The sequence below is a fragment of the Glandiceps talaboti genome, chromosome 18, assembly GCF_964340395.1.
Source record: "Glandiceps talaboti chromosome 18, keGlaTala1.1, whole genome shotgun sequence".
Classification (NCBI taxonomy): Eukaryota; Metazoa; Hemichordata; class Enteropneusta; family Spengelidae; genus Glandiceps; species Glandiceps talaboti.
In genome coordinates, this window is record NC_135566.1 from 4,545,310 (window position 1) to 4,562,302 (window position 16,993).

At 34.5% G+C, this 16,993-nt stretch overlaps 1 protein-coding gene across 1 annotated transcript; it reads left to right on the plus strand.

Annotated features, from left to right (window-relative positions):
- Positions 1 to 83: 83 nt before the first annotated feature.
- Positions 84 to 14,013, plus strand: LOC144449625 (merlin-like). The gene is made up of 15 exons (XM_078140197.1): positions 84 to 467; positions 2,388 to 2,516; positions 3,217 to 3,423; positions 4,347 to 4,498; positions 5,061 to 5,136; positions 5,676 to 5,810; positions 6,959 to 7,033; positions 7,704 to 7,817; positions 8,178 to 8,300; positions 9,183 to 9,314; positions 10,274 to 10,359; positions 10,525 to 10,627; positions 11,126 to 11,283; positions 11,440 to 11,599; positions 12,558 to 14,013. The coding sequence occupies exons 1-15, from the start codon at positions 387 to 389 to the stop codon at positions 12,606 to 12,608; spliced, it is 1,782 nt and encodes a 593-aa protein (XP_077996323.1). The 5' UTR covers positions 84 to 386; the 3' UTR covers positions 12,609 to 14,013.
- The last annotated feature ends 2,980 nt before the right edge of the window (positions 14,014 to 16,993 follow it).

Consider the following 16,993-nt stretch of genomic DNA (forward strand, 5'->3'; position numbering starts at 1 on the left):
CACCTCTGACCCCAAATGACCTGACAACTTTCGAAGTGCTTCACAGAGCACCGATGCATGGAATTTTCGTTGCTAAAGTTTCTATTATCAGTGGTTAGAGGTTAATTAACGACGTTGCTACAGCTTGAATCACACATTTTTCAAGAAAAATGCGATGCACATCTAGGACACCGGTTGAGTAATTCATTATCTGAAGAAGCTTGGGTGTTCCCCCACATCCGGTCGCCGAGATACAATTTGTTTTTGGTCGAACTATTTGGAGGTTTCAATGACAATACGCCAGCCAAGACAACAACACCCCCACCGTTAGATATTTCACGGTTACAGCTGGCAGCTAGTCTCGTTTATATCAAGGAGGCGTTTGAAATGGCAGCACTTTTACGAAAATGAGCCTGCTACGTAGATCAATGAAAGTGATGGACGTCCGAGTTATCACTTACGACGCCGAGCTGGAGTTTGGAGTCGAGGTAGGAAGTCAATCATGCACGTACACACATTTCGAAATATTTTAACTCGTATTATTATTGTTGTCAATTTTGTTTATCATACATACATACTTATAAATCCACCTCGCAAAATATCTCACGAATTTCAAAATAAACAAAAGTGTTTTAATGTTATGACTATGGTATGTAATTTGTAAACATTTACTCCTATGATTACTATTACTACTATACTATTACTAGTGGACGAGGTCTGTGTACTGAGATTTTCGTCAATGTTGACGTGTTGTAAATTGAGCGGAGGTTCCTGAGAACTTTCTGCCAAAACGATTTTTCTTTAGATATTTATTAACATTCACATTCAGGTTATGGGCCAGGGTATGACAGTTGCTAATCAATTTGTTACAGTTGACCTGTTGGAACACAAGTTCATTGCCAAATCAAAGGGTATGAACTGTTGAGTTTGATCAATTCAAGTCCTAAAGTCGATTGATTTATCAACATCCATCCCATTCTACCTACAACCACCCATCAACAAGGTCAAAACATCTGGAAGCTAGGCTTCCTACTTGTATAGTGTATTTTTGTGTAATTAGTTTCAATTTCATCCATTTGTGACTGACAATCAATTATTAAAAACAAAAGTAATTTGCAACAGTTTTTTGCATAATAAACTTTAATGCGTGTAAAAAATTGTAAAGTACTGATCCTAAGTGCTAAACGTATGTAGATTTAATTAATCATAGTATGGTATTATGCCATGACTTATAAGGATGCTCATGAATATTCATGAAGTCCATTTATATGACTTCTCCAAACAATTACAAATAGAACTTAGAAGTGTAATACAGAGTTAAAAATACACATGATGCACTTAAAAATACATGTTACACCACCCACAGAACTTTTGATGGTATTCCATTTTTAGATCAGCTGTTTGCCCATAAAACATGAATGAGTCACTATGATTCATTAATAAAGAATCCAGGCAGGAAATAACAGAATTATCAATACAAGAAAGACCCTGCAAACACAGACATACTAGAGTTATTTGACAGAATTATCAATACAAGAAAGACCCTGCAAACACAGACATACTAGAGTTATTTGACATAATCTTAGTAGGTGTGTTGAAGTTTCACAAAGAGAAACATTCCATTAGAAAAATTGAAGATAATTTTTTTAGGAGTAAAAGCCTTATAAAATAAATTACAGATACAGCTGCATTCTTTTTTTGCCTAAGTTACTAAAATGTTGAATTTAGCTCAAATCACTAAGCTTTTCATACTAACTCTCATAGTCCTGCTTGCAGATGGTGTACAGGATGCAATACTGACATTGTCCCTCAACACCAATGAAGAGAGGGACAATGTCAGAATCAAGTCCTAACTTACTCTGTCTGCAAGCAGTACTATAACTCTCACTGTTTTGATACTATTGTCAAGATTTTGTATTTTAACAAAATTTACTGACAAATTGATACATTTAATTTTAAATCTGCACTAGCTGTAACTGAATTATTATTTTTTTGATCAGTCAACTGAAAATATAATATTCACTGAATATTGTTAAAAATACCAATATTTAGACATTGCATATCTTAATTATATGTCAATTTTATCCATAAGCATTACAGTAACAAGTTAAAATTGTGATGTTGATTTTAGGGTGTGGACCCAAAAATCAATTTGATGTGATTTATTTTACTATATTATGGTACAGCTACATGAATACATTTACCTACAGATGATCCAGTGCCATTCATTGTGTAGAATATAGTATGGTAAATCATTACATCTGACAAAATAGTTTCAAAATATGTTAGTGCAGATCATATTACATATGATATATAAACAAATGTTCTACAAATTGACAAGCTGTTTTCGTAATGAATTACTACTAAACATTTACTAATTTGCCACATAAATTTCAAATTTTTTCTAGTGGAAATCAACTGGGAAACAGTTATTTGATCTAGTATGTAGAACTATAGGACTGAGAGAGACTTGGTACTTTGGTCTTCAGTATATGGACCGTAAAAGTTACAATGTATGGTTGAGACCAGAGAAGAAGGTATGTTAAATTACAACACTATAAATAAGTCACAGTTTGGAACAATGCTGCTCTTTGTATCCTGGTAGATTTTACCAATAAAGTGTGTGTGAAAGAAAAGTATTATAATAGCCATGGTTTGCCACTCCTTAAATTGTAATAAATCCAGGCTAATTTCAAGTGTTATATACTTGAACATGTATTTACAAGTTCTCCCTGTTTGCAGTATTGAAACAAATCTCAGTCAATGAAAAGGTAAGATGTCTGAAGTACGGTGAATTAAGAAATCATTTTTTTGTTCTTCAATTTCCGTAATAGTCCACATCTCGGATGGTATGAAGCTTTAGTAGCATTTTATTTCAAACACTTTCAAGATATTTGAAATAAAAGTGGTTATTTATTTATTGGATCATCTTTTGAAGAAAAACATTTTTGACCGAGACAATTTTCTTGATGCCCCTCCGAAATAAAAATTGGAAACTCTTGCTGTCACGTTGTTAAAAAGAAATCTCAACCCATTCTCAATTGGAATCAAAATAGAAATTAGGTGAATTTCCAAATATCTTTTATTCCTTCAAGAAACCTAGAATCAAGTTTTGATGTGGCAGAGTTGTGAGAGATTTTAACAACTCTGATTTTCATTAAAATTGTCCCCTCAGCACATTCTACCTTAAACTTACCTAACTTGACTTTGTTTTCATGTCATTTTGATGGCACACAGATCGTAGACCAAGACATGCCAAAAGAAAATCCTGGCAAGTTTCATTTACTGGTGATGTACTATCCTGAAGAAGTTCATGAAGAACTGATACAAGAAATCACACAACATTTATTCTTTTTACAAGTTAAACAGAATATATTAAATGAAGAAATTTATTGCCCACCAGAAGCATCAGTACTGCTGGCTTCTTATGCAGTCCAAGCCAAGGTTTGTCAAGATATTTTATTAACTTGAACCAGATCTGAACTTTTTGTTTTGGTACAACTTCTATTTCATGTGGAGAATTCTACGTACTGAAACATGTTAAAAGTGACCATACAGATGACAAATGGCTATTTATTTTTTATTTTTAATGCTTAAGACAACTATACTATGTTTTCCTACATGAAAAAAAACCCAATGTGAAACAACATCAACTAAATCCGTGTTGGCAACTTAATGAATTACGAAAAGCTAAAAAATGTGTAAAAAGTTTTTTATTGTATGTACAGTAAACAAATATTAAAAACATTTTTAATATTTTGCAATTTTTACAGACAAGGATTTACTATATGCTATTTCACATTTTTTTTTTTAAGTATAAAAAACAGTAGAGTTGTCTTAAGAATTAAAAATCCAAAATAAATTTCCATTTGTCATCCATATGTCCATTCTAATTTTAAATCACCATCAATAGCTATGATGTCTGTAGTATGACAGTCAGACCATCACCATGAATGAGTTTATTATTTGTCATAAATTTTGGATGTACTAAGAAGTTGCCATTGACAACAGGCTCATAGAGAAAGTTTTTAGTGCACATTCACAATCCTGCCAATGCTATATATTGTATTTTTACTTATTTAAAAGCTTACTCAACATAAGATCTATATTAAGATGTGTCTAAATGTATTTATTTACTAGATAAAAATAGTATGCCCATGTCCCAAATAGTTTAAGCCTTATATCGTTTTTTTCTTTTTTTTTGATGTTCGTTTATTTGTTTCCCTAACTACAATAGTGAGGAAGATTTTATTCAAAATTTTGATAAAAATGTATTGATGTTTTTGCTGAATTTTAGAATCAGTTAGAGAAAGTTATTTATCCATTTTCTTCCTAATCATATCTGCCTTGATCTTAATCTCTCTCAGTTTGGGGATTACGATCAAGAGACGCATGTGCCAGGATTTTTATCAGATGAAGACTTATTACCTCAGAAAGTTATTGATCAATATCAAATGACCCAAGAAATGTGGGAAGAAAGAATTACAGCCTGGTACTCAGAGCACAGGGGAATGACAAGGTATGTTGAACATAGGGGAATGACAGGGTATGTTGAACATAGGTGAATGACAGGGTATGTTGAACATAGGGAGAATGACAGGGTATGTTGAACATAGGGAGAATGATGGTATGTGAAACATTTGAAGATATGTTGAACATAGGGGAAGGACAAAGTATGTTGAACATAGTGGAAAGACACAATGAAATTATATTTGGAAAATATTTGAAAGACAAGACTTGTTGAACATTGAGTAATGAAAATATATTTAAGGTATATATTCAACAGAACGGAATGAAAAGGTATCTTGAAATAATTAGGTGTGTTGCATATATGATGTGACAGGACATGTTGAATGCAGAGGAAAGACTGGGTATGTTGAACATAGGAATAGTATAGAACATGTGTGATATTTATATGTGCATAGTTCAAGTTTCAAAACTATAAGTATTAATGTTAATGAAGTGATACTGGGTTAATGTATTTTGCTTGCATTAACACAGAACTGTTGAAGCTGACATGGTTACCTGTTATCAAGACACAACATAGTAAAGGATGTGATATGATTTTTATTTTTATATAGAGATGAGGCTGAAATGGAATATCTTAAGATAGCCCAGGATCTAGAGATGTATGGAGTCAATTACTTTCCAATTAAGGTCAGTGTTAATCAAATGTAACAAATAAATGTGTGGTAAGTCTGACTGGATTTTTCTTGAAGTTGATAGCAGTAATCAATACAAGTGTACTAAAGGCAGAAATAAGTCTGACTGGACTTTTCCTTTAAGTTGATAGCAGTAATTAATACAAGTGTACTAAAGGTAGAAATAATTCTGACTGGACTTTTCCTTTTAAGTTGATAGTAGTAATCAATACAAGTGTACTAAAGGCAGAAATAAGTCTGACTGGACTTTTCCTTTTAAGTTGATAGTAGTTATCAACACAAGTGTACTAAAGGCAGAAATAAGTCTGACTGGACTTTTCCTTTTAAGTTGATAGTAGTAATCAATACAAGTGTACTAAAGGCAGAACTAGAAATAAGTCTGACTGGACTTTTCCTTTTAAGTTGATAGTAGTAATCAACACAAGTGTACTAAAGGCAGAAATAAGTCTGACTGGACCTTTCCTTTCATACACATTTTGGAAAGATTGGTAATACATTTTCTGATGGTGTTGTTTACATTTTCTTATACTTCAGAACAAGAAGGACACAGATTTATGGCTAGGAGTTGATGCTTTAGGTTTGAACATTTATGAATGGGACAACCAACTTGCTGCCAAAATATCATTTCCATGGAGTGAAATCAAAAATATATCCTTCCATGATAAAAAGGTTAGTCATGTATGTTTGTCATAGTATTGTCATGTAAACATCCAATTCTATGAAAGGTGTCTGTAAATGTTCATTATTTTGCTCATTTGTACCCATTGAAAACTATATGGAAATATTTCAGTAATATTTCAGTCTGAATATGACTTGAATTTTTGGCTAGTTTCATATCATAACTGGGCTTTTTCAAGAATCATGAATTAAAAATTTAATGGCATCATAAATCATTGCGTCAGTGCAGTAAGGTTGTATCTGCCTATACAATTGCATAGATATGACCTTTTTGCACTGATGCGACGAAATGTTCTAAAGAATGACAGAATGCACATAAACCTAGACTGTATTTAGATACGTCGAATTGCTCTGCCCTCACTGGTCTGCTCTATCACAACTCGATACAAATGTGAAAGGGGTTGACCGATGTGTGAGGGCGCCCTGTCATGGAATACCTTACAAACTATAATGAAGCAAACATATGTGAATTTCAAGCACAACATCAACATAGATAGAATATACACCCTAGATTGAATGAAATAAATGAAGGTGGAAACAGTGAATAAACTAACCTAGTGTAAAACTAATTCTACTACTACTACTACTACTAAAAGTAATTGTATTTGGTAATAATGTGTTATATAGCAAGTTCATTTTTCAGATTCAAACCATGGGGTTGAATGGGCATATTTCAACTCTTTCAGTTAGTTGAATTACTTGTCTACAAGTCATTGATGGTACTGTGTACACTGGCTTGACATCTGTGTGTAAACAGACCTTTGCTCTATCTATTTATAAAGATATACAAAGTTGGATATTTTTGTGTCATCAGTCACTGCAGAACAATCTGTCACTTTGTCAGTTGTTTGTCATGGAAGTAATGATAGTATGAGTTGATGATTTGTAACTCTAGATTGTAATAACAATCATAAAGTATGTGTTGAAAATATTGCTTCTTGGATATGCCACGTCATGCCCTTGGAGGTCATTCTGTCTCCTTCATTTGGTTACTGATCACCAGCTGTCACCCCCAAACATTGCCCCTGTTTTAAAGCATTAGTTTGAGAATGCCCACCCCACCCCACCCCACCCCCACCCCACACACACACACACTGTATCATATTTATGAAATAAATACATTATAAATTTCCTTGCAGTTTGTTATTAAACCAATTGACAAGAGAGCACCTGATTTCATCTTTTATTCCCAAAAACTTAGAGTCAACAAAGTTGTAAGTACCTAATACTGTTGTGTATTTAAATTTGAATGGAATTGGAATGTTTTGTGAAACTTTTTTCTTGTAATACCATACACCCTGAACAGTATTCAATCACCTGTGTGTAAACATATTTGTGTAGTAGTACACATACTATGGTGCAATATATCCAATAACATTTATTTTTAGGTCCACACCCAAAAATCAGTACCCCTATCAATCACGATTTCAACTTATTACTATACTACTTATAGATAAAATAGACCTCTCATTGACATGTACAATGTCTAATTATTGGTATTTTAATAATTTTCAATGTTGCGTGTCTGATTGAAAAAATTATTCCCCAGTTACAACTACTGCAGCTTTAAAGCAAGTACAATGTGCCAATTGAGCCTTAGTATTTTAGAGTTTGAAAACCAATGACAGACTTTTGTCAAATCAAAGTTTTCCACTCGAATAAAGAAAGATATTATAGAACAGTGTACTTAAAAATTTATATAACAATTTCTTGAATTTTGAATTATTGAAATTTTTATCTCTTGATGATGTAGATACAAATTGTGAATGTAACCCATGTAAGTAATCCAGTATTTTTAGTTTGATTGCCATGAATTTCATTGCATGAGTTCAAAGGTCGACAACTGAAATGTGTGTGTGTGTGTGTGTTCTTTAAATACTCCAGATCTTACAACTAAGTGTTGGTAACCATGAGTTGTTCATGAGGAGGCGGAAAGTTGACACCATAGAAGTCCAACAAATGAAAGCACAAGCCAGGGAAGAAAAAGCTAGAAAACATGTAAGACTCTGATTTTTAATTTATTTTGGTTTTTTTCTCATGTGGTTAAAAAGATGGAATTGACAGATGGTAGTTCAATAATATCTTCTTGACAAAAATTCTGACAAATATCAAGCGATATATTGTAATAGTACTTAAAGTATGTTTATATTACAATTTAATTTGTTGAGATTCAAAAATTTGATATTGCCACCACTGCAAATATTATTATTTACCTCTATCATAAATTGTATTTATTTAGGATAGTTCAAATAAGTCTGACAATGGTAATTGAATCACTGCTTTCTGTTGAGGCCCTCAAACACCTCAGAAATCATGCAAAGTGTAGTAACTTTCCCTATGTTTGTATGTGTTATACAGATTGAAAGGAATAAACTTGCCAGAGAGAAGCATTTGAGGGAAATGGCAGAGAGAGAAAAAGAAACATTGGAGAGACAACTACAACATTTTAGGGAAGAAGCCAGACTTGCAAATGAAGCCTTGGTAATAACATTTTTTATGTACTTTTGAAGGATATTGCAACAATCAACAGTAACTTTCCAAAACATACTTTTCATTTAGTTGGTCTCTTTTGAATGTTTGTAAGAAACAAAATCAGACTTCACCACACAAACACTTAAAGCTGTACCACCTGCAACTGGAAAAAATTGTGAAACTCTTTTGTTAGGTACAATAACTTACTCGTAATATTGTTCACCCTGAACAGAATTGTATCATCTGTGGATAAATATACTTTTTGTAGCTGTATACATGATAAATCAAATCAAATTGAATTTTGGGGTTTGCACCCAAAAATCAGCACCCTCGCAGCAATAACGATTTCAACTGTTTCTGTACAACTTATGGATAATATTGACCACTGATTAATATGTACAATGTCTAATTAATGGTATTTTAACAATGTGTAGTGAATACTAGTATATTGTGGTTGTCCGATCGAAAAATGACACACCAGTTACACCAGTACAGTTTTAACATAGTGACAGATTCAAAACCTAGCTTTTGCTCACAATTTAAACTTGTCACTACACTACCTACAGATAATATTGACCACTAATTAACAGATACAATGTCTTTTTATAACAAATTGACCACTTTTTAGTGAATATATCTTTAGTTTAATATTTGATGAAAAAAATGTCCAAGTTGCAGCTAGTGCAGGGTTAAAGCCCAATGTATGATTCCCAGGTTCCTGTATTAGTGTTGTCATATCATGGAGCCAACAGGACTAAAGAGGATAATTATTTTGCTTAAAACCAACTTTTTCTATAACTCTGTCAGACAATTTTATATCTCATAATCCTGATCTGACATGGGCCTTAATGGATATTGTAAGAAAACTGTTAAATTTGTTTCTTCTTCTAGATGCGATCTGAAGAAACAGCTGAATTACTGGCTGAGAAAGCACAGGTTGCTGAAGAAGAAGCTTTACTCTTAGCACAGAAGGCATCTGAAGCTGAGCAAGAAATACAACGTATTAAAATGCAGGCCCTCAAAGTATGTACATGTATATCAATACAGTGTTTTAGCTCAGGGTGGTAAGTTGGTTGGTAAAATCTACAGAGATTCCCAAGTCATTTTACCAGGGGTTCCTAAACAAAATTACCATAGATTGTATGGGAAAATACTCCACTGTTATACCTTTCACTCAGTTTTGTTACCAGGGTTCGCCAACCTTAGCAAAAACACAGAAGTAAGGGAGTCATTGTAAGGTAGTGTATGAGGTCAAGATAAAAGTGATAAGATATGGTATTGTAAGACTCACTTTATAGAATCTCATATAAGCATCACTTCTTAATCATAGTTTACACATCACACAGAAAGTATATTTAATAAATATAATGAAGTACAAAAGGAAGTTTTCACCTTAAACCCCAATGTTTGAATCTCATGGTCTAAATTTCTCACTTTCGTAGCCAGGCATAGGGATTATATAGGGCTGTCCTTTTTTTCATGACAAACTGTTTATATCATTCTACCAGACAACTGGTTTTGCACACCAAAATTTTTATTCTAAACAAACGTTAAACTTTAATTTACAAAAGGCAGATCCATACTTGGTGGATATTAGACACAAAGGGCTTGTTTCACAAAGTTGCCAATCTATGTTGAATGTTTTTAAATAAAAAGTTAATCTGGACAAACATAGTCATATCTGTATATTAAGATATAATGGCTATCATGTATAGTGAGAGGTCAAAGGTCAAATGAGGCAGAGATATGTCAAATGAAGGTGATGTTGAAGGTCAAGTAAAAGGAGAAATCAAATGTCAAATGAAAGAGAGATGTCAAAGGTTAAATGAAGCATCTTGTGATGTCGACGGTCAAATGAGGCATCTAGAGATGTCAAAGGTCAATTGAAAGTAGAGATGTCACATGGCCAGTATTATGTAAATTATTTTAATCTCATTACCATTATTCTAACTTCTGCATAATGTGTTTTATTGTGTGTACAGTCTGAAGAAGAGAAGAAAATGATGGAGCTGAAAGCCTTTGATGCAGAAATGGTTGCTACTAAAATTGTTGAAGATTCAGAAAGAAGGTAAATAGCTTGGACGATGAATTTATGCTATTATGCTATTCTTGAACGAAATAATCTTAGACTTTTTGTTTGAAAATAGTTACAAAGGCTAAAAATGAAGAAATAAAAGAAATAATCAATTTATTGTATTTAATTGAACTCTATGTGTTTCTGATTTTCTTCTAGGTCAAAAGAAGCTGACCAGTTAAAAGAGGAATTAATCAGAGCTAAAGAAGCTGAAAAAAGTGCCAAGGACAGATTAATTGAGCTGACAAGAAATGCTTTGACAGTAAGTCACTGTTTTGTCCTTGAAAAGGAAGATAAACAGACGATGTTACTACTGTTATTACCACTTGCTGCCAGTCACTGTTATCGCCATCTTTGATTTCCCATAATTCTTCAAAATGTCAAAGGTCATCCAAGATTTTGCAAGGTCGTGGCCAGACAAAATAAACCCTGTATTTCCTTACAAGAATAATTAATGTTTTGTTTTACATAAATGGTAACCTTATTTTAAAAAATATAGACATGATGCTTTGAATTTTGTTCCTTGTTCTTGTATAAAAAGTACCAATTTGAATATGACCTTTGACATCGCAAGGCATTGTGGGGAAATCAATATGGAGGAATTTGATGCATCATAAAATTCAACCATATATACAAAGTGACTAACACATGAAATTGCTGCTTGAAAAAATAGTTATGAAATTTTGAATGTGTTTTGTTACGTTTTGGATGAAATCTGTGATGGCAATAGTTTTAACACCTTGAATGTCGTTTATTTCAGACTCAACCAATGTATCAGTATTCTCCAACTCAAGTCATGACCAATGACCTTGAAGATCTTCACCTTGACAGTGACCTTTCACCTAGCACTGAGACACCATGTGATGTCATACCTGATGGTGATGTGGAACAGTTGTCACTGGAAATTGAGAAGGAAAGGTGAGGTTGATATTTTTCTATTGGGTTAACTTCCTTTCTTTGTATTCTGTGTAAACTAACACAACAATAATGATGAACTTACAGTAAACTCACTCGTTGCCAAATTTTTTTACCTTTTTTTGATGACTCATTTTTGTATTTTTTTGGTGATCACAGAGTTGAGTACATGGAGAAGAGTAAACATTTACAGGAACAGTTGAATGAACTCAAAACAGAAATTGAAGTTATGAAAATTGAAGAAAAGCAAACTCATTTTGATTTACTACATGATGATATGGTACAACGTGGTGATACAAAGTATTCTACTTTAAAGAAGGTGAGAGTGTAGGGCTAGGGTTAGGGCTAGGGGTTGAGATGAATGTTAGCAGTGTAGAGCTAGGGTTAGGGCTAGGGGTTGAGATGAGTGTTAGCAGTGTAGGGCTAGGGTTAGGGCTAGGGGTTGAGATGAGTGTTAGCAGTGTAGAGCTAGGGTTAGGGCTAGGGGTTGAGATGGTGGTTAGCAGTGTAGGGTTAGGGCTAGGGGTTAAGATGGGGTTAGCAGTGTAGAGTTAGGGCTAGGGGTCGAGATAGGGATATAGTATTGTAGGGTTAAGGCTAGGGGTTGAGATGGGGTCAGCAGTTTGTTGTAGGATTAGGTGTACAGGGTTCATGTAGGGGTTGAGGTATTGGGGGTTTGGATAGAGGTTGAGGTATATAATGGAGTTAGATAGGTTTTGGTGTTTGGGTAGGGGTTAAAGTATTGGATGCAGTTGGGTGTTGGGGCTTTGGATAGGGGTTGAGGTATTGGATGGGATTGGATAGGGTTTGGTGTTGAGGATTCAGGAAGGTTTTGAGGTATTAGATGGGGTGGGATAGCGGCTTAGGTAATGTTGGGCATTCAGGGTTTGGGTAGGGTTCGAGGTATTGGATAGAGTTTGGGTTGGATGGGGTTAGGGTTGGATTTGGTAATTGCGGTTTGGTTAGGATTTGAGGTATTGGATGGGATGTGACAGGGCTTTAGGTTAGGGTTTGGTCATTGGTGTTGAGGTATTGGATTGGGTAGGGGAGGGGCTAGGATAGGGGTTGGGTGTTAGGGATTCAGATTGGCACTTAGGTATTGGATGGGTTGGAGTTTCCTAATTGGTTGAGGTGTTCAGTGAGAAAGGGATAAGGTGATAAAAGCAGTGTGTTCTAGATATTTTTATTGGTGGTGGGGTCACAATGATACTTTAAATTTTGGTCTATCACAAGAAACACTGCAATAATTATATCATTTCTGTTTTGTTGTCTTTCAGATAAAATCTGGTACTACCAAAGCAAGGGTTGCATTCTTTGAAGAACTCTAGTAGATCCTGGATATAGGAGTGTGATCTCTCTATGCCTTCACCTGACTGTGTATTTTATTGGTGCTATAAGTATGATTATCTATTTCTGATGATACAATATTTGAAAAGAGCAATATAACCCTTACTAGTACAAAGTAGATGTTGTGGTTCAAAGTCAAGGATATCCATGGTCCAGCCATTCCCCTCCCAATCCCAACTAGCTTGTAGTTTCAGTGCAATGGACAACTTTAAAGTTGCTGTAGACATGTGACTTTCCGTAAGGGTATTGGTGTTCTGTCAGTGTTTATGTTATGTACATGGAAACTCCATTTTGCTCAGGTGGATTCTCCACCAAAGTTATGGTAAAATCAATGGAAATCTATGCAAGTTTACAAGATTTCCCTCTCTGTTAACAGGGTTCCCAACCAATATTATGGTTGAAGGTGGTATAGCAATGTATGCAAGGTTTACTAAATTTCTTCTCTCTGTTACTATGGTTCCCAAACCATAGCAAATATGAAGTCTATGTGGCCAGTGTTAATGATGTCTGTATGTCTTTTGTATATAGAATCATGTGTATTGAAAATTGCATGGAGCCGTCAATGATGACATGTTAAGCTGCAGTGCTATGGTGCTATGCCAGTTACAATAGTAGACAGTTAACCAATGTTATCTTACTCAGTAATAACCTTCCTAATAAACACTGCCACAGTTTATCATCTGTCTTGACATGGCCTACTTTAGGTGATCAGCACCCTTAAAAGGAAGAGTGTGTAACAAATGTACTGAAATATGCTAAAATATAGCAATGTGTGTAAGATTTTTGTCAAGCCCGACAACATTCTGTTTCAGGTAAACTGGCTGCTATTGTAATGGTGATGTTATCTAGCATAGTTTTATTGTAAAATTAAAACGTTATTGAATTTTTGATCAGTCTATTGATCAGTACCATAACTGTGCCGTTGCCCGTTGCACTAAGATGACCAAGTATGCTTAACTGAGTAGAATAATGCAAGATGGCTGAATAACCCCCCAGCCAAGAAACTTTTGCCCTTACACCCAAAGTGTTTACAATCAACTGCAACTTGCATTGATGATGAAATGAAAACAAGAATTAAAATGAGTGGGGAGGGAGTGGGCTCTCAAATGTCACAGTTGTAGTTTGTTGCCATGGTAATGTATATACTGGTTCTAAGTGGAACCATCACAGACATTTAGATATTATAAACAGGGGTTTGGTTTGGGATCAGGTTTGCTCTAACTCTAGAAATGATATGATTATCTCACAAAAATCAAATATCAAAGTATTATTAGTTTCTGAAAACATAATGAAATTTACCATTGCAAGTATTTGTTTGCATATTACTTAAGAGAATCTCGATTTATGAGATTATGATTGTATTCATATTAGATCTTTTTTTTGATGTACAGAATTTTAGAATGAATATCACTCGGTAAGTTTCAATCTATCGCAATCTTATGCTTTGTGAAATCTCATTTTGATGAAGTTTGAAATAACTACAAACTTCAAAATAATTTTGATAGAAAAAAGGTGAAATAATTTTAATATTTTTAAATTAATGTTTTATATTGCTTTGTTATGTCTGTTTGATGTGTTGATAAATGGCACACAGTGTGAAAACAAAAGTATGTGTGGCTTGCAGCATTGAGGGCAGTATTTGAGTGGTGTCATAAAATACTGTCAAACAAAAGTATGCATGGTGTGTAATGTAGAGAGCAGTCTATCAAAAAATGAAGACTTGAATATTCAATGAAATATACACGTAAAATGCAGTGCAATCAAATTATTTTATGAACTATTTAAATCAAATTGTTCTATTTGTAAGTAAATTTAGTAAATATCCTGAGTTGATGTCTTCCGAAGTGTCTCTGACACCAAGAAATTGTTAAAATGTTCATAGTGTTGATTGTAGACTGCAGTGTACAGGTTTCGGTGACATTTGATCATGTTTGTTACATACAGTATTGGAGTGCGATCCATGGATGTATTTCATTTCAAATGTAAACAGAATACATGTATATTGTCAGGCCAAAACTTATTTTATCACTCAGTTTACAATTCAGACAGTGTAACTATGTTTTTCAAGTCTAGTACCCCGTACTTCCACAGAAAACAAGCTCAATAAGCGAACATCAACCGTTTAGGTCAAAGCCCCTTCCCCGCCACTCCCCCTTAAGGAACATTCACAAGTGTGACAACAAACGTTCATATATGTAAACTTTGATGAAAACCATAGCGGTCACACCATTATGATCGATGTAATGTAGAAACATGATTGTAAACACATTAAAATACTACCAGAAACCCAGCACCATATCTCACATTAGAAGTAAATTTTTATCAACTTATCAACATCTCAGTAGTAAATACAAAAGCTGTTATCATTGAAGGAGTGAAAATTTTCTGTCAAAATTTGGTTAGTGTGAAAATGAAGTTCAGCAATGCATTGATGCCAGACCCCCCCCCCCCCCTAAACAAACAAAGTCGCTTATTGAGCTTGTGTGACATTGTGCAGTCGTCCCTAAAACTGTTATTGCAGCATGTATTAGATTACACAGGTGGGTGATAGTGGTGCCTTGGTTATATGGATATAATCATAGACAGTTAATCTTCTCCTCTGTCTGTAATATGATCCCCTGTAATCAAGATAGTGTAAACAATGAATGAGATTGAGTGTGCAGTCACTTGACAAAAACTTATTAATACAAATGCCACTCTACTGTGAGTATAATGACATAAATGGTCATTGATCACTGATATAATAATCACCTATTATTTATACTGGATAGTTCTATAAGTATACAAACACTTGTCTCCCAAGAAGTCCTGTGAGGGCCATCCCTCATGGGTTCAGTGTTAATGCAGGAGGAGACCGGAGTACCTGGGAAACACCTGCGTTGTTCAGTCAAGTCAAATTGAATGACACTCATTCTTACTTACAGCGTGGTAAATTTAATCAAACCCTGAATGGGTTCGAACCCTGACCGCAGTGGTAAGAGCCAAGTGTTTTAACCACTTGGCCACCGACAACCCTTTAATCAACATGTTGTAGTATTAGCTTCCCAATCGCTGACTTGCCATCGTTGCACATTGATACAACCCCAACATAGGTTAGAGGTCAAACTACATTATGTTGTAAAATGTGTGTTCATGTTTCAGCTTTACAATGTTTTAGACATAGGCAATCAATTTATTTCCTCCCAAGAATTTCGAATGTTAATTTCATTATTTGAATCATTTACCCAACTGCCAATCATCAGGAATCTTCCAACTAAATGTAAATCAGCAGCAACAACAACAAACCATCTGATTGGTTGTAAGAACTTTTGTAGCTTGGATGTTGCTTTGATGATCATTATGAAATAATTTGTTTACATGCGTAGACAGCCAAGGTGATAGCTATCATAGACTCAGATCAGCTATGTAGACAGGCTAGTGTAGGTGATAGCTATCATAGACTCAGATCAGCTATGTAGACAGGATAGTGTAGGTGATAGCTATCATAGACTCAGATCAGCTATGTAGACAGGATAGTGTAGGTGATAGCTATCAAGACACATCAGCTATGTAGACAGGATAGTGTAGGTGATAGCTATCATAGACACAGATCAGCTATGTAGACAGGATAGTGTAGGTGATGGCTATCATAGACACAGATCAGCTATGTAGACAGGCTAGTGTAGGTGATAGCTACCATAGACACAGATCAGCTATGTAGACAGGATAGTGTAGGTGATGGCTATCAGACACAGATCAGCTATGTAGACAGGATAGTGTAGGTGATAGCTATCATAGACACAGATCAGCTATGTAGACAGGCTATTGAGGCAAGAGCTATCGTAGCTACAGATCAGCAACGTAAACAGTCTGATTTCAGTATCTCAGCATCAAAAGTACAGCAACATAAGTATGTCAAAATTAAGAACAAATATTGTGACAAAAAATAGTTTGAATTACAGCAACTGAGGCTTTAAACCCCTTCCCTTACAAGTTGCAGTCAGATGTAAACACAATCTTGGTTTTACAAATATTTTGAAAACGTAATCATATTGACAGAAATCTAACAGTAATGAAATTTTTGTTGTTAGTTCTGTTCTAAAACCAAGTTCATAAAAACCAAAAAATTATAGAAAAATTAAAAATTGTGTCCATGTAATTTTGGCGGGGAGAGGGGGATCATTAGCAAGGAATGGAATTTTAATCGCAATATTTGATACAATTTGATATTTCTTGTCTTCTCCAAAGAAAGAATTGTACACATTTATTTAGTCTCAATTACCCATATTGCATTAGGGTCCTGATCCCCCCCCCCCCCTGACAATGTAAGTCAGGGCCCCAATGTAGTCTGGGTAATTGACAGTAACATTTATTTAGTGTTTTATAA

Bases quoted from the DNA above. Each gene is read 5' to 3' on its own strand.
- LOC144449625 (XM_078140197.1), top strand. From the start codon at position 387: ATGAGCCTGCTACGTAGATCAATGAAAGTGATGGACGTCCGAGTTATC. The intron at 7,818-8,177 runs GTAAGACTCTGA...TGTGTTATACAG, and splicing joins AAGAAAAAGCTAGAAAACAT to ATTGAAAGGAATAAACTTGC. The intron at 10,360-10,524 runs GTAAATAGCTTG...ATTTTCTTCTAG, and splicing joins GTTGAAGATTCAGAAAGAAG to GTCAAAAGAAGCTGACCAGT.